The sequence below is a fragment of the Glossina fuscipes genome, unplaced genomic scaffold (genome assembly GCF_014805625.2).
Source record: "Glossina fuscipes isolate IAEA_lab_2018 unplaced genomic scaffold, Yale_Gfus_2 43, whole genome shotgun sequence".
Taxonomy (NCBI): Eukaryota; Metazoa; Arthropoda; class Insecta; order Diptera; family Glossinidae; genus Glossina; species Glossina fuscipes.
In genome coordinates this window covers 2,391,809-2,417,438 of record NW_023998427.1, presented here as the reverse complement: position 1 = coordinate 2,417,438, position 25,630 = coordinate 2,391,809, and the positions used below count along the sequence as shown (strand labels likewise).

Here is a 25,630-nt window from a genome sequence, read left to right as displayed (position 1 = left end):
GATTTTATCTATCCCCTATCCCATGATTCCCTATCCTATGATTCCCTTGAAAATAATTCATGCAAGCATAATATTTGATCTCTTGTAAAGAAAATTCTTATGGATAGAATGAGGTCCTTTTTAAATTTCCTCTGTACATATCCGATCATTTCAGCTTTCTGTAAGAAACCCATCACAAACGCATAGTCATTCTGAACATGATTATATAGATTCTAAAAATTTTCGGGTTTATGAATTAATATGTAGTTGAGAGAATCTTCGGTTATGCTCTACTATCAGCTACTGCGAATAAGAACTGGTGTAGTGAAGCTCCTATACATTAGCCCCGTTTAAGTTCCAAGTAACATCCATCAAAAGTATTCTATTCAAGTTAAATAACATGTCTGTGGATATGCTTATGTATTAATACAAACACGTAAGTTTGCGCTTCTGCTGCCTTGATAGCTTCTTAATTATGCACAGCATGCATAAGAATTTTATGAAACGAACAAAAAAAAAGAAAAATAATAATACAAACCTACAAAGGAAATAACTACAAGAACTAGGTATACAATGATAGCCAGAAAACTTGTTTAAGATTAGTGTTGAAAGTGTTGCCTACAGCTACCAATAAATAAAGCTATATTAAGTTTTTCTTTTTGTTTGTAACTTCCTGCCATAATACAATAATAAAAAAAGAAATCCCATAGCACACGCACACGCACACGCACTTCTCATATTCATATGTGTGCAAAGAAGCCATATAGACACGAGCGCAGCATACAATACATATTCATATAATTTTCCAAATTACTAGTTAAAAGACTTAACTACACTTACATGCGAAGCCTAAACTCAATTATTTAATTACACTTTTATTAACCATTGGGAAAAGGGGCGTATACTAATTTGATTGTTTTGCTTGTAAATCACAGAAATCCGCTTGCCGCCATATGGTATAACATGTTAGGTGTGTCAACACAGTTCTTTCCGGTTTTTGATAAAGTTCAACTTTAATTAAAACGTACTCGTTATCAAGATTAATTAATGATCAATTAATAATCATAGCCACCAATTGCCCGTCATCAGGTACCTTATGCATGCTTTCACGATAGAAATTACGTGGTTTCGAGGCGAAATAGTCATTGATTCGTTTCCGCTTCTAATCTGCTAAATACGATTGCATCAATTTCAAGGAAAAAGGGTAATCAATAGGTGACAAGCCTTGAGGATAATCCACAATCAGGGGAGGAGTTTGTAGCCCAACATATATGTGCATATCTGCCCTCGCAGCAGTTAAAACTAGTGTTCAAAGTTCATTTGCACGGCTTACACTTGTTCATGTTGCTTGGGCTTTGACAGTCAATAATAGACAGATACACGGTTCGGAACCATTTTAGCTATTAAAAGAAGAAAAAGACCGGATAGGAAATGAGAGATTCCGCTTAATCATCTCTCTCTCTCTCTCTCTCTCTTCTCTTATATAACTAATACAGCTAAATTACAATACTGGAGAGAAGGTCATATATTAAAACCAAAAAAAAATAAGAAAAAAGAATATTTCATAAAAATCGCTTAAGAGAGGAACAGATGAAGAATTAAATGACTACTATTTTTATAATCGAAAGAATTTAGAGAATATATTTGAGGTGAGGCTTCGTTTACATACTACCCAGTTATATATAAAATCTAGTTACAGTAGTATCAATATCCAGTAAGCTCTAGATACCCACACATATAAGCAAAACGCGCAATATTTTTTGTTTAGTTATAACGCCACCAGACATTAGGCCATCATGGCAGCCGGATTAGTTAAATGACATTCATTTAAAAATGAAACGCAATACAAATCCAAACAAGTTCTAAAAAGTGAAATTTAAATACGATGAAAAGCCTATCAATCATATTAAAACAACAAAGAAGAAAAGAAATAAATTTTAAATCTTAAGCGAACATTTAAACAATTGTATATATATACGTATATGTGCATAATATAAATATAAAAAATTAGATTAATTAAAATCATTTATTTTTCTCCGTAACGGCTTAAACTGACTGACTGAAGATATTAATCGCCGCGGAGAAATTTTATATCAAAAGAGATACATGCGATTTGCCAAAGTCGTTTTTTTTTTTTTTTTTTTTTTGTATCATTAACGTAAAAGCGTAAAAAGCTTAATCATAAATTTATTTTAGAAGCGTGTCTCTTAAGTAAAGAAAGCAGCACAAACCGCGTTCGATCGCATTAATATTTTCTTACAGCTCTATCTAGTATATATTTCATGCACCGTCATACGATATTCATTTTAAAAAAGTCTGATATCTACAAGTATATAATTCTTATAAAAAATCTGTCTATCTACAGGATCGAGTTTTTTATTCAGTTTTACACTCATAACCGGCTCTGCTTTCAGATCAAAATGGGAATATATCTTTCACTTGCATACGCATTGAAATCGGTTTTAAATTCGCAAAGCGATTATATCCTCCGAAACTTTCAATAATAATTATTAAGAAAAACATAGCCAGAGAAGACGTTTAGCTAATATGTGCTACCATGCACACATTTCTTCCCTTCACCCAACCGACCGTTAGCTTATTCACCGGATTTTTATCCCTGGCGTTTACCTAGCGGCAGTCTACCAATCCGTCCAAAAATCTATGCATATAATGACTAACGATCCAAGTATCAAGCCTCAAAGACAAGGCAGAGTTTTGCAGGCACGAGGGGAACATATTTTGCCTACAAAACTGTTGAAATGTTCCTCTACACAAAGATGGACTGTTTTGAACGATATCATACTTTAAATAAAAAACAAATATTAAGTTAATAACAAGTGAAAACACTAGCGGAGATCACGTACCCACAAGTGTAACACCCTACCGTTATTCATACCCGGCTGTTTTAGATCAGATAGCCCGAGATCAACTCATTTTCGGAATCAAGCGATATAATAAAAGGTAGGTTAATGTCAAATCCTTGTGCGTGTTGCACACACCTACACAAATTTAATACACCATTACAATTGGTGTAAGGTATAAAGATCACAATAGATAAAGTGAATATAATTTGACATTAACATCATCATAAGAAGAGAAAACGCCTAATTTTATCTGAGCATATGAAAAGCACAGATGTTCGGCGCGACAGTCCAAAAGAAAAATAGATCCGCAACCGGGCGGTAAAGTGTTAATGCGGAATTTTAGAAAGAGTGTTCATATTTTCGCATTGGTCGCATTAGGCACGGAGAAGATAATCGCGACTCCAGAGGATAGATGGATGATTCGAAATCGATTCGATATGTTCATGTTTGTCAAAAATATATGCATTCATTCTGCGAATTATTCGACTTAATTCATTTGAATAGCCCGCGACAAGTTCGAACACAATTTACTGTAAAGCAAAAACTAAATCCAGGCATTCTGCCCAAAAGCTGCGCATAACTGTTAAAGAATTCGAACTTAATTATCAATTAGTACTTAATTAATTTCCCAACACACACAGCTAATGGAACCTTTATTAATTAATTTCCAAATTAAATATACGTTATACGCATTAGCAATAATTCAAAAAAAGGTTTTCCTTTAATGGAGGAACAACGTCTTCACACGTAAATGCAAACAAAAATGTTGTGTTTTTTATTTTTTTATTTTTTATTTTATTCACTTTTTTTCATTTTTAAGCAATAATTATACATAAATTCAGATGTGTCATATCAGAAGAAAGTGGTCATTGTTATTATTATTATTATTATTATGGCTGCTGTTTCTTGTGAGGTCTCTGTGTAAGCAGCTAATGCTGTCGCTTCCTTTGTTCGTATTGCACAACAAACTGTTTATAAGAAAAAAAAAAAAAAAACACGAACGGTTGTTTAAGTTATTTTTAAAAATCATTTGTTTCGAAGACATTTTTATTTAAAATTTTTTGCAGCTGAAATCCGCAATGGAGTTTTATTTTTATAGCATTTTTTTTTTCCCCCACAATTTATTTACACTTTGCATTACTAGATTCTCTCTGGCTTTTACTTTAAATACCTGCAACTGTGCAGAACAAAGTTATCCGGATTTCGTTTGAATTTCATTTCATTCAATAAAACAAGAAACAAAATTCACGGCTTCCGCCTGCTTTCCTAGATCAGCTTTGCCCTTGTTTGCTTTCATTTGTTAACATCATTTCTAAAATTGAAATATTTTGGGGCAAAACAAACTGAAACTTAACTTGGTAAAAGAGAGAGATGGCCACTTTACTGCGATAGCCAAGGGAAATAAGAAAATCAAAGAATTGAAAAATTAATATTTTGAATTTAGTCGAACTATAACTTACGTTAGCTATCCTCTGATGGCAAATGATTTTTTTGCTCGCCTAATCGCTATACCGATACGAAAGAAAAATTATTTATCTCGACCTGTAGGTATCCAAGATTCGTCCTAAGGCAAGTATAGTTCGTTATGATGCGTTTCTTTCTTTATTTATAAATTTCCGTTAACATATATATATGCAGTGATACTTTTGGTCGCTCTAGTTGCTGCGGTGCGTTTATTTTCCACTGCCGTTATTGCTCTGAAATGCATTACGATTTAATTCGTCAATTATACTCAGCGTTCGAGGTAGCAGCACGCATACCAAAATTTACTTTGCCAAAATTAAGCTTCGTTGTCTTTAGAACTATGCGTTTTCCTTTTTTCCTTTTTTTTTTTCTTTTTTTTTTTTTTTTTTTTGTTTGTTTGGTCAACTTGATATTTTGAGGGAACACAGCTGTGTCCGCCTCCTCCAAAATCTCAGCATCGAACCAATTCAAATACTGCTGTATGTATTTATACTATTTTATTTTAGATTTAAAAATCAAACGAATTTTCGCAAAATATCCGCGGTGGCTAAATGACTTAAACCCATAGCAAACCAGAAAAAGCTATATGTATATAAAAAAACAAAAATTGTTTTTTAAATAAATATATGTACATGTTTTTTTTTGTTATTTTTAGCATCGCTAGCACAAAGAAAGACATTTTAGCTTTGTTATCTATTTTGTGACTTCCAAAGGTTCTATCAAAGGTAAAAATATATTTGGTATTAGCGAATCAATTGGTTCGTGTGTCCGTACGTTTTCTGCTTTCAAAGTTTGAACAAGACTACTGAAATGTATATATTTACACCGTACACCATTTATGGTACAAGGGTATATGAAGTTTATGCGAGATCGTGTACAACGTGTAGAAGCACATAAGCTATAAACACTTTTCATTATACCGAACAATTCACAATGATTTTCTGAAACGATTTAAGCTTATCTGTCTGTGAGTCCATCTGTCCGTCTGATATCTATCAATCTGTGATCAATTTATCGGCTGCAGATTTTCACATATTTTGCTGTAATTTGTTACACCGACGTGCTTTGGCCGAAGGACGAACGCTATTAAAAATGGTTCAGTTCGGAACACTGTTACTTTCACTTCACGTATAATGCGTTAGCTTGAAAAGCCCTTCTATCAAGTCCTTACGTTAAGCAAAATGGTATAGGGCATTCAATGGTAGGTGCTAGCCTATAAATATTCTTTTAACGTATTTTACTTAAAATGCATAGATCAGAATGTAATCTCAAAAGTCTTCAGATATCATTATCAATGGCTTGCAAGTTAACGCTGTTAACGATGGTCTGATCGATTTATAAATAAGATAAAAGTTGGGGACTTATATATATTTGCTTTGGGTGGCTAGCACGTTCACGTCCACGCAAGGAATACTCATCAAGCTCGTTCCTCCTTTCAAAATTTTTGTGATCAAATCTCACAAGAATAAGCGAAGAGAGTCAATTATCGTACAGTTTGCGGCTAAGGCCGTCCGTCTCTCAGACGAAAGACTCAGGTTGGATTTGTGGTGCTATAGTCTGCAATTTGAATTTCGCTACACTACCAATGTAATAAAATACAATTCATGATTAAGATCATACGAATGTTATCAAATTATTTGGCGAATATGATTGTAGTCTTCTATAATGGCGATACAAATTAATGCGAATAAGCTTTTGTCACTCATGTCAATTTTCGATGAAGCCACTGATGTCGTTACCGTTGATTGACGAAAGTTTTTGCACGAGCAATAAAAATATGTTCCGTTCATAAGCTTACTCGCGGCTCTTAAGGCGGTGTTCGCGCGTTCCAATTTCACTAAGGTAAACCGTACTTTGTGGCAGTAATTTTTTTGTGTGTAATTACTTAGAGATATGTGCGCTTCTTGGTACATCCTGCCCGAAAAAAAAAAAAAAATGAGAAAACATATTTTATAATTTGTGTAGTTTGAACTGCAAAATTTTTGAACTTTGCCGTTCCTGCTGATCGATATCTTGCTCCATAATGCCACAGATTAAGCCTTTAAGCTAAAAAGTGTGGCTTAATTCGGCTGAATGCAGGCAGAGAAGAATGAATGAATATAAAAATAATTAAAGACGAAGGGAATGCAGATCAGAATTAATATAATTTAATTTAGTTGAAGAGTTTAAGACTTTTGTAGAGATCTTTATGCGAACATAATACAATAAATGAAATCACCGAGCATACTGAAAAAAACATCAGTTCCCCATGATAGACGGCGAACTGAAGCAAGAAATTGCAAGAATTTCTTCATCGTACGTCAGATAGTTCTTATGGCTACCCCTTATCGTCCTAAGAGCTTTCATTATTAGCCGACTCCATGTTAACAATGGTATGGCCTAGATCGTGCCCGATTTTCTCTTCTCACAGAAGAACACCAAGTTATATTCTTTCGTATATTCCAGAGTCCCAGTTAGTTTCGCTCTATAAGCGTGTCTCATTGCCAGTTTATGTAAAGGAATACTTACCGCTAAAATTGAAACTGGGATTGTGTCATATGGTGAACAATTGGTTGAAGTAGTTACAAAATGATAATTAGAAATTTCTCGTTCTTTTATGAAAGACAGCTCAAAACATGGCAGAGAGCTTTGCATTGAATTTATTCTATTAAGAGATTTATTCATCAAAGTAAGATGCACGAATAACTTTATATAAAGGTTGTTGCAAGGCCTTATGCTGGCTGTTGCAGGTATGCATCGTAGTTAGACAACGTCTTCTGAAGAAGATGTTAAAGACTAACAATGAAATGATTTTAACCGAAGGATAATATTTTTTTTACCCTTATAGTACGTTAGGGTACATTAAATTTATTTGGGTGAATGCAACACAACCGAAGACTTAATTAATGTCGATCCACTTTTTATATCGATCAATTCAATATCGTTTCTAAAACAATATTATCTGTCTGTGTATATTGATGTCTAATCTACGGGGCATAATTTTCAATGCATTTTGAAATTTGTAGTCACGTCATTGTGCTTGACGCTTGTCCCCTGTATCACGCCTTACTTCACTTTTAAAAAGTCTTTATAGGAAAATTTATTTGTTTATTGTCTATAAATTTTAAAAGCAATTTTATGTTTATGGCAACGTGATTTTGTCGCTTAAGCTAATAGGTTAAAAGTATATGGGGTCGTGGTAGCCTGTCTTTTTACCATAGCTTAAATTTTTTTGCAGTCATTGACATGAGTTCTAACTCCAACTAGCTTCACTATGTCCCACTATATTACCAATCAGCTTGAACCTCAAATCAGCAGTGGGTACTCTTTAACCGTTTTCACTTTCTTACAAAGAATGCTATTGTCTTGATTAGTCGTAAAGAAAGTCAGTTCCGATTTAAACCAAAAAAAAAAAAAAAAAAAACCAAAAGATTAAGACTGCGCTATACTTCTCAGAGAAAGATTTAATGACGGCAATGACACTGACAATCGGCCAACATTCATTTGCTTAAGTTGTCCTACACCAATAAGAACTCAAGTCAAGTTTACCGACCTTCTCTACAGATGCCTATGTGAATAATTAGACGACAAGCTCAAGGCCCGCGTCGCCTCGGAGTCTTTCATACGAGTATGGATATATCCGAAATTATGGAGCATCGTTTCGTTTCCGATTTGAAGGATGTAATTAAGAAAGTGTAATTTTTTCCGAAATCGGGATTATCCACATTAATGTCAGAATGTTGATCAGCTAGTTAAACGTTTATTTATCTACTCTTCTCAGAAAGTCCCAAATACAAAATATCGTTAGTAATAAAGTGAAAATAGTCCAAAAATACGCGTTTGTGGCGGTAATTAGTTGATCGTTTCAGATGCCATCGGAAAAGCAAGCAATTTATTATAAATCAACAAAGCAATAATGTAGATAAAAAAAAGTAATATGACATCAAAAACTAACATAAGTATATATATATATATATATATATATATTCTTTAAAAGACTTTTTCATTAACATTTCTTTTCATTTTGTTTTTTCTTTGTTTTCTTTTGCTTTTACAGTTTGCAACTGCAACAATCATGCGCGCCAATGCCGTTTCAACATGGAACTATTCAAATTATCTGGACGTGTATCTGGCGGAGTTTGTCAAAATTGTCGTCATGCGACCACGGGTCGATTTTGTCATTATTGCAAAGAAGGTTTCTATCGTGATCCTTCCAAACCCTTAAATCATCGCCGAGTTTGTAAACGTACGTATATATAAATCTCCATGAAGTCTTCTTATATTCAATGCCCAGTAAATATGCGGCGGGTTTGTAGCTGTTGATATCGAGTAAACCCAATCATAATTTGTACATGTTCCTCGGCGGCAAATTCTATGATTCAAGGGCTTTTTCATTCGATGGCGAGAAAAATGCATACTGTCTTGACTGCTATAAGCTTACTACTCATTACAGCGAGTCGATAATCGACAGCTATCGAGTTTATTCGATATATCGGCAACTATAAACCGGCCGCTGTATATGTGGTGCATATAACGCTGCACAAAGAAACAGAACAATAATTTTCAAAACAGATATGAAATTTTGCGCAAAACTCATTCATGGCTCGTTATGTTATTTAAAAAAAACAAAAAGAAATAAATAAAGAAACCATTTATATGTTTGTTAGTTAGCTTAGGCAAAACCACGTTAATAAAGAATGAATGAGATTGAAAGGAACATCAAATACTCTGCATAAAGGCTTCAGTGTGTTGTCATGTTTACAATAAAATTTGTCAAGAATTTTAATTTAAAATAAAAGAAATGAATTTAATTAGGAAAGTGATTACGACACCTTTTCTTTAAATTTTGAAATATTTTTTAACCGAATGATTCATAAATTTATATTCAAACGAATTAAATAAACACACAAAGCTATAAATACATGTTTCTGGAAGCGCGATATGAGTATTATAAGCAAAATGTATGTATGTATCAGTGCGATGATCTCTTACGTTTTTAATGAATGCTTCAAATGTATATAATTAAACAAAATTAGCAAAAATTACAGAAAATCGTAGATTTATTACGGAATACAAAAATGTTTCCTTTGTTGAGTCTACGAACAATGGGAATTAAACAAGTTCTGTCTATTTTCGGAGAACGCAATGTAATTAGTATCACTACAAGGTCGTACAACTTGTATAAGTATCCTTTCCCTCTGAGAAGTATTGCCTCTAAGCTTTACGGTGCAACGGAAGCTGTCAAGGAAAGTTTAAACAAATTAATTTTTGAAATCTTTCAGTGTCCAATGAGTTGTATAAAAGAAAGGACACCACTTGAGAGAAATTTGTTTTTTTTTTTTTTTTTTCAATTAATTCCAAGCATTATGCCACTCCATTACGATATCAAAAGTTTAAGTAAATGCAGATTAAGTAAACCATTAAACTCGGCCATAATGCTGAATCCATGCTCCATGGTGACTCGACTTAGGAAGCGAGGGTGGCGTCAACCAAATGTAATTGTCACCAGAAACTGTCAATCAAGAAGAAGTGGTACGGTTAGGGTGAAAAACGGGCGCAAACATGTCAAAACTCATGATGTCGTCAGTTTTCCATGACCCTTGCAACAAGACTCTCTCAGGAAAAGTTGTTAGCACCACTAAACTGTGGTACCCTAACGCCTGTTTTCAGCACACATCACTTCTTCTGATTAGGTTACAATTGATAAGCTATTATCCGATCGAGTTACGCTTCACAATATCGTAAAATTTGTAAGGAACGATGTATACATACAAACAAAAAGAGAATCGCCCGATTGAGTGTAACATATCTATAGAGTATTGTACAAACTAAAAGAGAAATATTCTTGGCGCCTAAAACGCTCATGCTCATCATAATTTACACTACATTGTACGTTGCATAAGTAAAAGTGTTTTCTAGTAACCTTAAATTACGTTTGATATTTACGAACCTCTCCAAAGATGCATTTTGCTGATTATGAGGAAGTCGATCTCAAACTTGCACACACATTCAATAGCTGTTATCAGTTTTGAATTCGCGCTAAAAATATTCGCTTTTTTTATTAATCTTACGTAATTAATATACCTCCTGAATGGAAACGAACTTGCTTCTAGCATAAAGTTAGCCTATTGCGCCTGACCCACATTTGTGTCTTTACTAGTAAGTGAGTTCCGTAATTTCGCTAAGCTACACTTGACTTGAGCGTACAGCATCGAATAATCATTGAAGCTATTATAATAAAGAAACAAAAGCACTTCGAAGACAATTATCATTATTGCTTGTCATACACTGCATTGACATAGAGCAACCACTTCAACCGTAACCCGTTTTGCATAATTTTACATCATTTATTCAAATCTCTTTTGGGATAGTATACGGTTTATTTACAATTTTTACGATATCTGTTTACGAACTATTTACAGCAACTTCTATTTGCAATGCTTTAATTCACGTTCTGATCTTGTCCGTTCGAATCTTGCCATTCATTCACTCTTGACTCGACTGTCGCGACTAACTTTCGCCTAACTTCCCCCACTCACTTTTTGGCTGAATTTGTCTACTGCAAATATTTTGCTTATATATCCTTTAACAAGCAAGTTACTGTACCTAAATTCATCCGTTTTTCCGCTAAATGTCCTGCTAATTATTATGAATCGCCTGCTACATGACGCAAGTAACGTGCTATGAATGTGTGCTTCGTTTTCCCATTTCTTTGGAATTCGTTTTTACTTAGAAAATCGAATAATTTTCATGAAAATTCAAATTCTCAGATATGGCATTTTTCTAACACAACATTACCCTACACAAAGAAGAGAAGAGAATTTCTAAGAAATTTTCGAAGGCATAAATCCACTCCAAATTTTTGGTATATCCATAGAAGACTTAAATGGCTGTCGCATAAATCTAGTTTGACTGGTTTTGCAGAAATCAAGCAAACTTATTAATAAGTAAGAAAACTATCTTTGGCTGTAATCGAATCTTTTACATCCGCCGCTTTTATCATAAAAAAAAGGAAAAATCAAAAGACTATAGAATCCCATAAAATAGGCTGCGTAAAAAGAAATCACAGATAATACGCGGAATTTGTCATAATTCTATGTCCTGCAATTTGTGGGTAACGAGCAAAAAAGCTATTTTTTTGTTTGGCCTTGAAAAAAGACTTTTCTTCACTGTAGCCCATGTTCTTCAACCGATTTGGGTCGTTTTCAATACCAAACTGTTTACAAGAACTTCCAGTGTTTTTGCTTCATTTGAAACCGTTATCCACATTTTTGCGACCGGGACATTGCACATACGGACAGATACGGACAGACCGACACATAGATAGAGAGACACACTTCAATCAATTCAGTATTTGATATTGATCGACAATTAATATATTTTGTAGAATTTCTAAAGGTTTCTTCCCTGCGGTCGATTCCTTCGCTAGTGAATATAACAAGTTAAAACGCAATAATCAGACAAGGATCATACACCATTTCGTCCATAGATCGTCTGATCTCTGTCGATGAATTCAGTGTTCATTATAAAAGCCACATTAATGGAGATATTTGGTTCACTGAGCTACTTTCAGCTAAGGGCGAGATTCATTGACAACTGATCGGCTCGCACCATTCTTACGACCGCCCTCAACATAAAATTGAAATAATCATTACATGAAAAAAATTTGCATTTTATATATTTCTCAAAACAAATCGGTGATATATAGTACATGCGCATACTGAATAAATTTGAACGTATATATGAAATATTTGGATGCAAAGACATAATTTTTTTCAACGCTCTCTCATCGATTAAAATGTTGTACAAAAATAGAGCTTTTTTGCGGCAACGACGTGTAATTTTTAATAATTTTATGGTTCGACATAGATTAGATTGATGGGAAAGTTTTCTCGTATTTTAAATAAAACATTTTGAATTTGAAAATGCTTTGTGTCATTATGTTATTTTCCACCATGGACTGAAAAATGCCATTATCGCGCAAGTCGACGACTTTCTTTGGACGAAACTTGGCAAAGAATCTTTGACCTAACAGGTTCAAACATTTACAAATTCAGTTTCGAACGTGTCCCACAAGGTTTTAGAAGCATTCTATGCGTTGCTTGTTTTCTGAAATGCACTTTATCCACTTTTTCGGCTGCACTTTACTCACTGTGCACTGTGCGTATTTAACTTGCGAAGGGCAATGAAAGTAGTCCTCACGAGCAGGTATCAAATACGATGGTACTGTGATAGAACCCAATACATTTGACCTATTTTCCGGAGTATATTATACTTCAGTTTCTCATGAGTAATAAATTTTCCTATGCTGGTTCGATTTAATTGCAAGCACTCCACATAAGTGGAAAATTATGCCTTTTTTCAATACAAAACCTTGAAATGTACGAAATTTGAATCATAGCGGCTCACGTTTGGAATCTTCTATTATGTAAGAACTTTTTCAAATATCATTTTTATAAATTTTTATGTTACATAATTCTATAAAACGATATTCGTTAAATTGTTAAGTTTCGATTGCAATAAGAAAAGTGTTTGCGAACTATTTCCGATTTGCCCGGTTAAAGCATTTTAGCTTGTTTATAATCGATTGTGTTACGCAAATGAATGATGCCGGTACATAAACGTGTAAAAATTGATAGCGTCCGTACTCTTCGCATTAAAATGAAATTGATTTGAATTTTGTAATAGCTCTCATCCGTACAACTTCAGTCGATTTTTGCCTAAAAACCGTTGTAGTGGACGTTGTACACGGTACTCTGTACATACATATAAACTGAATACGTTTAAGGTTGTCCGTCCATCAGTCCGCCATGCTTTCTTATGTTCAATTTACCGGCCGCAAATTTGAAATATTTGGATGGAGTTTAATACAATGACGTGTTTTGGCTCAGTGATGAACGCCATTGGAAATGGTTCGGATCGGAGCACTTTTTCCATCGCTTCCCATATAATGCATAATTTTGAAAACTCGTTATATGAAAACATGTACTCAACTAAACGGTATAAGACAGAGTTATTAGTGGGACGTCACTCATTATATATTTCCTTCTTTCTTATGCATTGATTTTCTTAACATGATGTTTCTATACTTTCCCGCGTACAATGCACAACTTATGTGCTTTTACAAACACAACTAAATTTAAAAAAAATTCGATGTATTTTTACAGGCTATCTTCCCTTATTAGAGGATCGTATTGAGTTATGAATGCACACTGGAAATATTTGAAGTGTGTGTGTTTCGTTTTTCTCATTTCATGGACACAACAAGTGACAAATTAACGTAGAGAAATAAGGGGCGTAACTAAATCCATCCCTAAAGTTAATTGAAATTCTAAGACAATCTCCTTCGATTTCTTTTTTTAAATAATATTTGATTATCTGATGGATTCAAAAGGCAAAAATAACTCTGCAAGCCGATCGATGTATAATAATGTATTTTTTCTTATTGTTACTAGCATCTGATAAACGAGTTAGAGAATGGAAAGGAAAGGGTATGTTCCACTGAAATTTTTTGTAGGCAGGGAACGTTTGCAGTGAAATAAATCAAAAACTCGATTATTATATCGTTTAACTAAATGATATACATATCATTTGGTTATTTTGAGCGAATATTTGTGACAGTATTAGATGTCGAAAAATAAATTGTAAAAATGATTATCCTCTTTTTACTAAATGCGTAAAAATTCTGGAATCGTTTCAACTGATTTTTGAACTTTAAATGTAAGTCGACGGCATAGAAAAATTGGAAAAAAAAACTTGGCTTCGTGTAACGCGGTAACGGCCAGAACGAAATGAGAAAATAGAAAGAAAGAAACAGGGAGGTGGCTGCAGCGTAGTGGATGTATCTCCGGTCGATAAGGGAAAGGCAATAACATTTACAGATTCGATACACACGCATTTGGCTGCGGTAGGCACACCTCATCTCTTTCCCTTCTTCTTTCCGCCTATCACCATGTTACACATATAGGGAATATGTCAAGAGTACTTGGTTTAAAATACAAAACATTTATGTTGAATATATGCGTATAAGAGATAGGTTGTACCGCCGACTCTCAAAGTTCCCATGCGTCATCTAGCTTAAATTGAACCGCGATTGAGGTTCACGATAAATCAATCCTAACCAGTTCATATTCCCGGGAGAAAATACAACGGCGTGACCTCTTGCTACTGACTCATATTATCAAAGCCGGCTTATAATGATTAATTAATAATGGGACCGCACACGAATTCGAACTTTTTATTGAAAATGGCATGAAGGTCTTATAAGCAGACAAAAGCAAACTAAACCTGGATACACAGATAACTCCAACAGCAACAACCAATTCTTGGCAAATACGATTCTTAGACTATATAGTAAGTGGCTGGTAACTTCAATCATTGCTATTAATCTTCTGCAATCCTACGTCGCTTATGAGGCGACATCAACTTTTACGACGACTTCGAGTCGCCATTATGTATATATATATATATATATATGCAAATATATATTTAAAATTATTAACTAAGCAGTTAGCGCAAGGAAAAAAAAAGGAGAAAAATAAATAAATATAGATGGAATTGCTCACTTACGTTTCCATTAGTAGTGAAAGGCAACGCCTATCTGAAAATAATAATTCTTTTGAAAAAGTTTAAAGCTATACTAAAATCAATCTAATAGCATGCGGTCAAGGAAAACGTTTTTCAGTGTTTTTCAATTTTAATTTAAATCCTCTGTTAATCGCAAAACTAACAATTTTCCATATGACTCATATCCACCGCAAGTTTATTCCAAATGCATTACACACCAACCAGCCCAAGCGCAAAAGAAAATTGCTTGAAATGCAGGCACTTCAATTAATTACAAGATAACTACCCAGATTGCGTCCTTAATAAATCATAGCGCAAAGCACACGCGTATACAACACATCAAAGAAATTAACAAAAAAAAACAAGGAAAGGAAATAAAACGCAATTAAAAAAAAACAAACGCCGATGAAGAAGATGAAAACAATCGTTCAAAGTATAAACAATAAAATCTTAACAATAACAAAAGCGAGATTATTCGCAATTTGTAGCGAATGTTTTGATATTTTTCCATCTTTATTAATACATTTAACAACAACAAAAAAAAAGGAAACAAAAACCCGAAACCAAATAAATAAATGCTTATTTTTGTCTACTTAGTAAATGTAAAACGATTTAAGACTTAATTTCTTCTTGTGGATATCAATTTATGACTTAAACAGAGAATATCAATTACGTCAAGAACTTTTCATTCAAAAGCACAGATACAGATATTTTTTTTTTGGTTTCACTTAACTTAGGTTAATAAAATATTTTCAATTTTTACACGTTTTTTTTTTTTGCACGTAAAAGAAGCATAAAAGGTTTGTCGACACATTTGCAACATCCAAAAGCAAGCCTCAGAGACGCCACAAAGTATAGATTCTTCCTGATCAACATCAAATTTTAAACTGATTTAAGTAGGTCCGCCTGTCTGCGGTAAACGCAAAAATGCAGCAAACTTCAGCTTCAGATTTGGCGAAAGGGATTAAAAGCTCTTGCATGGAAATTAGCATTGAAACTGAACCTGAGATCAGTTCTCTTCTACCTCCTTCAAATTTGGCAAAAACATTGAAAGTGGTTGCACGCAGTTTAATGTTAAAAATGGGCCAAATGGGTCGAAAGACACGTCCACAACGCCACGTCTATTGAGAACACCTTTATTCTTCAAAAGGAATGAAAAATTGGTTTTGTTTTGCTCATTACTCATAAATTTACATAGCAAATAAACGTACATAACTTTGAATGCATATTCTATGGGCGATGTGTACAACACGAAAGAAGAAAATTGACCACGCCTAGCCAATATTATAGTGTATCAAAATTGAATTATTTTTTAAGACCTTTATAAAGCGCACAAACAAGCTTAAAAAATCCCATAAAGCAAGCAAATTCTTGGCTCTTGAATGCACCTAAACATGTCCGCTTGTTCGTCTGTCCATCTGTCTATTTGCGCAACTCTGTAGTATTTGGGGGTAAATATTCTTCTTCCGTTAATGAAAATGAAAAAAACAATTTGGAATTGAATTAAACTTTTCAAAAGACACGCCTACAACGCCTACAGCGCCTACAACGCCCACATACCCCTACGACAAAAACTTTTATTTTGAAAATAGAAGAAATCAACTGCGCCCGCTCCATATTAAAGAGCATGAGAATTTTGTTCTTGTACTTCTTTTGTCTTTTTTTGGGGGTAAACGGTACTAGGCATAAAAGATTCAGTCCCGACCGAATTTAATTTTCTTTCTTATTTTTTTGTTTGTTTTCCTACTTTTTTTTCAATTCTAACAAAATCATACAAAAGCACACAAGTATTCTGTAAAAGCGTTGATATCCTAATCTCTATGTGCTTATATAAGGTATATATACACATATATTAATATTTTAAAGTATTATATATATATATATATATATATATATATATATATGTATGTTACAAATAGAAAGACGAAATTAACATATACGCCATGAAAATGGATGGATGTACAGAGCAAAGCAAAGTAAAGCAAAGTAGAACAAAAGAATAAATTACCAAAAAAAGAGAAAAATAATTAATGAAATTCGTTTACACTAATACAATTTTATTACGAATGCTATTCAATTAAATTTTTCATTTTTACATTTAAATCTTATACAAAAGTCAAAACAAGAGAAAACAAAAAGGAAAATGGAAAATTTTTTCATATTAGTTAAGAACGCAAAAAGCCATTGGCTTTTGATTGTTTTAAGTAAAAATTGATTAAAAAAATATTGAATAAAACCGAATGAATTTTTTTTTTTTTGTATTGTATATAAATAAAATTAATTATTTCATAGATTATCTTTAGATAAAATAAAAAAATGATTTATAAAACTCTACTAAGAAAGAATACGAAAGGAATTCATTTCATAGTAAGTTCGAAACGTCAATTTAGTTTGTGAAGACCGATCTTATTGAGGTCGATCAAATCAAGTCAAAGTCATTCGCAACAGAGAAAGTAGTTAACCTCTATTTTAATACAATTACACAAGTGAAATATACATATAATCTCACGCTATGTCAAGAAGCTAAAAGGAAGATTTTTATTATTGTCGTCACGGCTACTATACGTAAGTAGATCCTCAACTCGATATTAGTGTTCATTAACAATCCTTCTCTTGACAATCAAAAAATAAATAATAGTAACAATATAGTGGAAATGTAGCAGAGTAAGATTTTGCTCGTATAATGTCATAGTGATGAACATGATATGATATAACTTTCAGTATATCACAGTTTAAGGAGATGGATGTCACTGCGATTTCTTGTGTTTTTAACTGGCTTAAGCCTGGAAAATGTGAAGCTGAAGTTACCATACTCCCGTCCTTCCATCTACCCGAAATACAATCAAGGAGGGGATTTTCAGCTAAGACTGGGCACTGCTGTGTTCTGCAAACTTCGTTCCTTGCGATTACTACTTATTCAGATCGACGCAGCCATATTTAGCAGATGAGCGATTAATAGAAGTTGAAGATGTGCCAAAATATATATAAGATAAGATAAGATTTGCAGCAGCGATGTATTTTGGCCGAACGATGAACGAACGCTATTAAAAATGGTTCAAATTGGACCACTTTTTTGACTACTTTCCATATAACGTCTTACTTTGACAAATCGTAACATGAATGTAAGATGGTGTAGGGTATTTAATGGTAGGCCATGACCCTTCATAATGCTTTCACTCGCTATTTATATTGTTTTGTGTCATTGTTATTATTGAATACTCATATTAGTGTGATTGATTATTTATTTTTCATTTATTTCAAATTTTGTCACAAAAACAAATTCCAAATGAAACACGAAAGTTAAACTATAAGCTAATATTACTATTGATAATAATAATAATAATAATAAGAAGAACATAAGAAACTACCTAACCGTCTAGTGCGCATTAATTACTTATATTACCCAGCATGACACAACAGTTCATTAAATTCCACATTTTCAATTTACAACTATGTGCATTATCATAACAGTGTGTCTGTTAATTGTAATAACAGAATCAGCAAACTGATCAAAGCGATAGTAATTCCTATTATGAAGCCTACTTAGCAAGCTAAAGGCACCAAACAGTAGATAATTTGTGAGGCAATGGGAGCAGTCGCACAGAAATAAACTCACGTGCAGACCAACATGGAACTATGTTTAGCAGATAAGAAGAGGAAACTCAGTCCCGAATTTATTTAACCATAAAAACCATTCCAATTATTTCCAATCTCCAGACCAATGACGGTAGCCGCATCAGATTAAGTCTTTGTTCATATGACAGAAGAATTCTATCGGAAAACCATGGCGTTGTAAAGCGATGAGAGGAAAATTTCTTTGAGCAGAGTGTAGGCGTTTGCAAATATACGGATCATCAAATTTTTTAGTCCATCTCCTAATAAAGTCTAAAACTGACTTAGCCTTAGCCAACGGAAAACGTAATGTGAAGGCTAAAATTGGGTCAAATCTTTAAAGCAAAGATACAAACAGGAGAATAAGCAGTAGAGACACCCAATAGAAGGGCATTTTCTTACATTTACTTAAATTACGTGAGACACCGTTGACAGAACACGAGTCATTCAGATTGCCAGTCAGATCAGATTGCAGCCCATCTAGGTCAGTCACTGAGTTAACAATTTCACATCGTCTGCAAACACAAGAATTTTAGAGAAGCGCACACGCAATGAAACCCGAAAATTATCTTGTTATAAAAATGATTTCGAATAATATCGTGTCCTGTGGACACTGAAGCGCGCTTAAAGATGTTTCGCTTGGAAGTGGCTGCTAAAACAGTTGCCTTCGCCCTTCTCTGACTAGTAGTGATTATTAAAATAATTACATTAAGCTAAATATAATCTTTCATTCGCTTTTTCTTCTTTTTTTTTTTTGTTTAATTTGCTCTAAATAATTTAGTGAAAATCGTTCTGAGTAAGTTATTGCGTGCTACCTTAACTTACAGATATGAACTTTAAATTAAAAGATAAATAAAACTTTTCACGAGTGTTTTCCCGGGTTTTCCTCGTCTTTATCTTCTTCTCTCGTCTTTCTGTTTTATTTTTCAAACATATATTCTAACCAAACACTAAACGCCGCCACTTTATGGTACATCTTCATATTTAAGTTTCTGTTCAAAGTGTAACAACTGAAAAAAGAACATTAAGCATCTATTTTTTTTTTTTTTTTTTTTTTTGTATCTTTTTTACTTCGTTGATCTCCAGAATTGCGGTAAAGACGTCGAAAGGGGATGATGGGGCAGGCATATATTTTTTTCAATATACGTTTGTACATCCATCATCTAGTACATTCATGAATCTATACACATACTTGCATAGAAAAACAACTTACACTATTCCTGTCAAGTTGTTGTTAAAAAGGAAAAGACGACGACTACATTTACAGACGTAGAAGATGAGAAATCTCATCATCTTAAGTCAAGTTAAACTTACATTTCAATGTAAGCATATATATATATATATATATATATATATATGTATGTATATATATTTGGGTTTGTGTATTGAATTAAAAATGTGTTCAAATGTATGTGTGCACACGGTATAGAAGTTACTATAGTTGAGTCTCTGGAGAAACACTTTAAAATTCTTTGTGCTTAGCATTTTTCATTAAAGTTAAGATAAATGGAAGGAAGTGAGCAAATTAAATAAATATACTTATTTAAATACAAAAATTAAGAATAAAAAAAAAGACGAACAGACGCCTACATGCGTACATTTTTTAAAAACATCGCAACTTATATTTCAAAATATGAAAAATATTTGCGGAAGACTTCCTTTCCCTTTCAAATTTCCAAAATCAGATAAACCTTTTATTAAGAAAAAAAAAACAGATGGGTATTCCCTCTCCCGTAGCAAAAAATAAAAATACAAAATAAAGGAAAAAGAATTCTTTACATACTATCGAGTCAGACAAAGTGTTAAATCCACATGTACTAAAGAAAAGTGTTAAAAATATATACTTATGGCAAATGGTAAAAGTAATGTTTCGTTGCGTATCCCGTAACTTTGGGCTGCGGTTGCAGTGCAAGTGAAGTTTGATAGCCCGGCCGTTGGACGTAGATATGTTCGTTCAAGAATCGCCCAAATAAAAATCAATTTTTGTGGTTACGGTAAACGAACGATATGAAAAGTGTGATAATAATAACTAAGCTTCTGTATGAAAATTGAAAAGGAGAACAAAAAATAAATAAGTAAATAATTTCAGAGATGCTATAGTGGTCTGTTTGCAGAAGATAAAGGATTTTTATGTAAAAATATGTTTTCGATGACGATTTAATGCACAACAAGAAATGATGTGCAAAGTGCGATACAAATCAAATTCGGAAAACCGCCAGACGATTTATAGAATTTCAACAATTTTTATATGAGAGCTAATCAGACGATGACGAAAAGGAGTATTGAGCAGTAAAGAGCAGTTAAAGAAATACATGCGTGGAATACGTGGAAAAACATTGTAGTAATCTACGACGCACTATGAAATACTCGACACTGCCACACCTTTACTCTTATAACGATTGGAAGTGGTCGAAAAAGTGATCTGATTCGAATCATTTTCAATAGCATTCGTTCTTGGGCCGAAATACCTCGGAGTGCCAAATTTCATCAAAATATCTCCGAAAATCGTGGCCTCTTTGTTGAAAAGGAAAAACGAAATTAACAGACGGACACCCAAGCTTAATGCAAATTAGAAAATGATTCTGAATCGCCTGATACAATAAATAATGAAATGAGTTCATATCAAGTTCTTCTGGGTGCTGCACACGTCCGCACAAACTTAATATAATGCTATATCATAAGAGCTGGAGGGCAAATGGTAGGGTAGAGAGTTGGAAGCGAATCTGGTACATTCACCATCATTCATTTTACGCTGCTGTGGTCATCTACTTACATTTTTGGGATGAAAAATCTATAAAGTGTACAATAAATGCCGCCTTCCATTGTGACTTCAACTGTAAAAAACGCTCAAACTTTTAACTTTTTCGTGGCCGTAGCCAATTTTTTCCATTTTTGCGCATAAATAGCAGTGCTCTCCGCAAAATACAGTTTTGTCTTTAATAATTTATAAACAACTGGTCAAAATTCACTAAACTTTGCTTAGAGAAATAAATGTGCTTTCATTTTACGCTTTACTGTCCGCGTGCCCCTTGAACGATTTATCTGATTTTCGATACTAAATTGCCTGCGAGTTCCGCCCAACGTTATATATAAGCTCGGAAAAGTTCTTTTTATTTCTGGAAGAGAGTAAATTCCGTTCTAGAGCTTACGAGCTGTACTATTAGTTAGCGGACTCAACGTTCATGCTGAACAGAGTTGTACACTAACTTCTCGCTTAAGGTTATATGATTGAGTAGATGGAGAAGCGCTTAGTGTTAGATCATGCAAATCATTTAGGGTTTTTTTTTTTCTTGGACATTTAATGCGATAAAGAAGAAGGTTTGGTTGCTAAGCTTGGTCCCTCAAATTCCGTCTGAGAAACTTTAATAATCTATTACTGAAAAGAAACTATTCTTTCTAGAATACATATTGTCTAGAATAACCGAGTTATATTAGAGTTTCCTTGATGTTTTTCTTTTTTTTTTTTTTGTTTTCTTTTTGTTCCTGCGCCATCTTAGAATAGTAAATGAATTGTTGTTAAGTTGAATTGTTGTTGATTGTATATTTGTTACGTTGCTGGCGTTTTTACGAATACGTGACTGGACTGATTCGTACGCTATTAAGAAACCTTATTTTGGTTTTGGCAATGTCTGCTAAGGAAATGATATAACAATAAAAAAAAAAAAAAAAAATTTAAGATTTCTTCATTACCTTTCAATAAAGAAGCCATGCTTCCGACATTAAATATTTTTCTCTCCTACTCGTTTTACTTTTTAAATTTTAAAATTTTTTTAACTTAATTTCAGTTTCGTTTGTTGAAGCATTTAAGACCTCAACTAATGTTCCGATAACAAAACGAAACATTAAAAAACAATTAAAAAATTATATCGAATTTCTAAATAAAATGTGCGCCTATCTTGAATCCTTCTGGATGCTACATGCCTCAGAAAAAGCTTAATATACTATGTAATGTACACACGGGCCTATCTGTGAGCGAAAAGACGGTGTAAGCATCAAAAAGTTTGACAGCCGATCCAAATACCATAGGTACCTACTTTCTTAGCGAAAACTGGCAGGGGATTTAAAAAAGATAATGCGAAGTAACAACATACACAACGACCAATTCGATGATTTTGACCTCTCTCTACATAAAATAGCATTTGTCAATTTAGTATTATTGAGTTATTCAGTGTATGCAGACGTTAATTATAAGACGCTCGAAATTCCGTTTTCAACATCCTTTACTTTTGTTATTTGTTTTCAAGCAATCTATTGCCGAAGCCCTTCAACACTTTTAGATGCTGCTCCATCATATAACAGTTTTCACTTTTCGTTGCGACGATTTAAAAGTGGTTACTTTGAAAAGTGGTGGAACGTAAAAGGACGGCCTGGAGAACCAAAAAAGATCAAAGGCCAAGAATTGTGAGTCCTGTGAGACGAAAATCAAGCCCAAACTCTCAAAAAATTGTCCAACACCTTAGTAGTAGATAAATCAACTATTTCTACACTTTTATATGCGATGGGAAAAATCTGAAAGGAGGGTAATTGTCCCACATACGAATTGAGTGAAAATTCCACTTTGAAACCATTTCAATAGTGCGGTTTTGTTGCTTGCCAGGCAAAAAAGGGATGGTTTTCTGTGACGATGAAGAGTAGATCTACTACGACAATCCCAAGCGCAAGAATTCACAGGCTGGTCCTAGATCCAGGTCCGTAATCACATCTACACCGAAGCGGAATATTCATGGCCATAAAGTTTTATTGTGTATACGGATCAAGAAGGTGTAGCGTGTTACGGGCTGCTGAAGCCGAATGAAACTGCTACTGCAGATGTCTACCGACGCCAATTGGACAACGTGAACGATGTATTGTTGCAATAAACCAACAATAGTGGTTAACAGTCCGAAGGTCATTCCCCTTTCATGATAATGCTCAAACACATATTGCAAAGGTTGTCAAGGAAATATTGTTGCAACTCGAATGAACAAGAAGTTCTGTCAGGCCCAGCGTATCACCAGACATAGCGCCTTCTGAATACTACACGTTCAGATCGATGCAGTCTAATAACTGTACAAATAAATTTTGTAAGACATGCCTGGCTCTTTCAATTTATCCGAAATTTCATGTGTAGGTAACTTGGATATTACTGTTTGCACAGTACAAGCTTCAGGTGCTTACAAGCTGTCATTCAGTGCAGACGAAAGTGTAAAGATAAGAATGTCAAAAGGAAGCATTTATGGGATTGCATGTCATTCTGTTTTAAATTACAAAGAGAATACACCTTAGACTATGGAAATAATTAAGTTAGATTGGTGTGAAAATGCACTAAAATTATGAAAGAGTTAGAAAGCGTGCGATTTCATGCAAAAAGTCTTGAGGCCGATAAATCTTCTCCAGCTTGGCAAGAGTTGTTAGATGAAGAAATTCAAAGTTCATTATACAAATTCCAGTAAAGACTCAAAGAGAGCTTACTGTACCATAAATAGTAGTCAGCAGTAAGTCAACAAGCATTTCCCAGTCGATTGCATACAATGGAAAATATGTAGAGGGAACAAAAACGGAGTCCTCATGAACTCGTAGAGGAACTAAAGCATAGATTAACCCAGGATAGCCATCAATATCCTTTGCAAACATGAACATTGATGCCCAGATGGCTTAAAAGCTGCTATTTGGGATTCATCTCTTTACACCGTGAAATAACTGAGCGACATCTTGTCAACAACTGACATATCCAACAACTGTGTATCCAACAAGCCTCCGTATCAACCAAACATTCTTTTTCGAGGAGTTGATGAATTGCATTATATTTTATTTTATTTCTCAATTGAATGCTTGTCGAGTTCAGACTGGTGCGAGCGTATTATAATTTCACAGTTTCACAATTCGTACGCGCAACAATTTTTTTTCTTTCTTAAATGCTATGAATTGAAGGAGAAAGATTGCTGTGATTATGTTAACTAAAAGTTTCAATACAAAATAGTTTTCCCAAAAAAAAAAAAAAAAAAAAAAAAAAAAAAAAAAAAAAAAAAAAAAAACATCATCGACTTCTGCAGTTGGTTAATTCTTTCTTCCTCTTCTTCTCGTTTCTTTCTCTTTCTGTTGTTAACATTCTCTCTTTTATGCGTATTTCCTGCGTTCTTTCTTCCAAAGTAAATTTTTATTTTTTTTTTGTTTATTTTTTGTTTAAAAAATTTGAATATTTTAACAAATAAATTTTATAGTAAATTGCGCTTCTCCTATATGCGCATATACGTTCATGTATTCGTTTAATTGTCTGCTTTAAGCGGACCGGACCATGCGTCCTCTTCTATGTTTACTTGTATGTCTGGTTGCCTGTCTGTCTGTCAAACCATCTTCGACTGCATGTACACAAGTTGTCGGTGCTTTTCTGCATTATGGTAATTTAAGAATAAAGCGAAATATTTATTTGTATATGTATTAAGTATATCAGGAGCGTTCATGCGTTTGCATGCAGACCGGGCAACCCGTCCATGTAGGCCCTCGACCTGGCTAAAGCAACAGGGGATTCGCTTAGGTATAAATATAAGTATAGCGTCATAAAACACTTTTGAAGAAATTACTTTTTGCTTAGACCCACACCCTTTCATAACTAGCATTTAATTTTATTTTGCTTCTTCTTTTAATAAACGGTTTTTTGTGCTGATTTTTCTCGAAATCTCACAAAAATTTCGAGAAACATTCATTCTGATTGGAAAATATGGCTTAAGAGAAAACTTGTAGCACTGTCAACACAACATAATTCAAATGATTTATAATTTTGCATTTTGCATTGCTAGAAGAAGAACGGGCAGAAAGCTGATAATGTTAAGTACATTATTATGGATTAATGTGATGATATTTGAGTTAAAAAAATCGGTTAGTATTTAACTCTATTGAACGTTGTAGTTGAACTATTTGCTAAAAGCAGGGGCGCAGTAAAAGCATTCACCTTGGCCGCCCATAATGCTCGGGCAGGCGGTGCGTACATGGCAATATGAATCTATGTGAACGTGAACATGCATATGTGTTTTGTATACATTAGCGTTTTTATACATTTTGTTATATAAGTGATTTACGATCGCTGAGAAACTGTGCGTTTGTGTGTGTACATATATATACAAAACTGCGTATGTTTATGTTTGTGTGTGTGTGTGTGTGTGTGTGTGTGTGTGTGTGTGTGTGTGTGT

At 33.7% G+C, this 25,630-nt stretch overlaps 1 protein-coding gene across 2 annotated transcripts in view; it reads left to right on the top strand.

The window, feature by feature from the left end:
* Positions 1-25,630, top strand: part of LOC119637211 (netrin-A) — a 107,841-nt gene that overhangs the window by 58,211 nt on the left and 24,000 nt on the right. For both annotated transcript variants that reach the window (XM_038033073.1, XM_038033074.1), the window contains exon 2: positions 8,344-8,532. In XM_038033073.1, the coding sequence (XP_037889001.1) occupies positions 8,344-8,532 (189 nt within the window). The remainder of the gene's footprint in view (positions 1-8,343; positions 8,533-25,630) is intronic.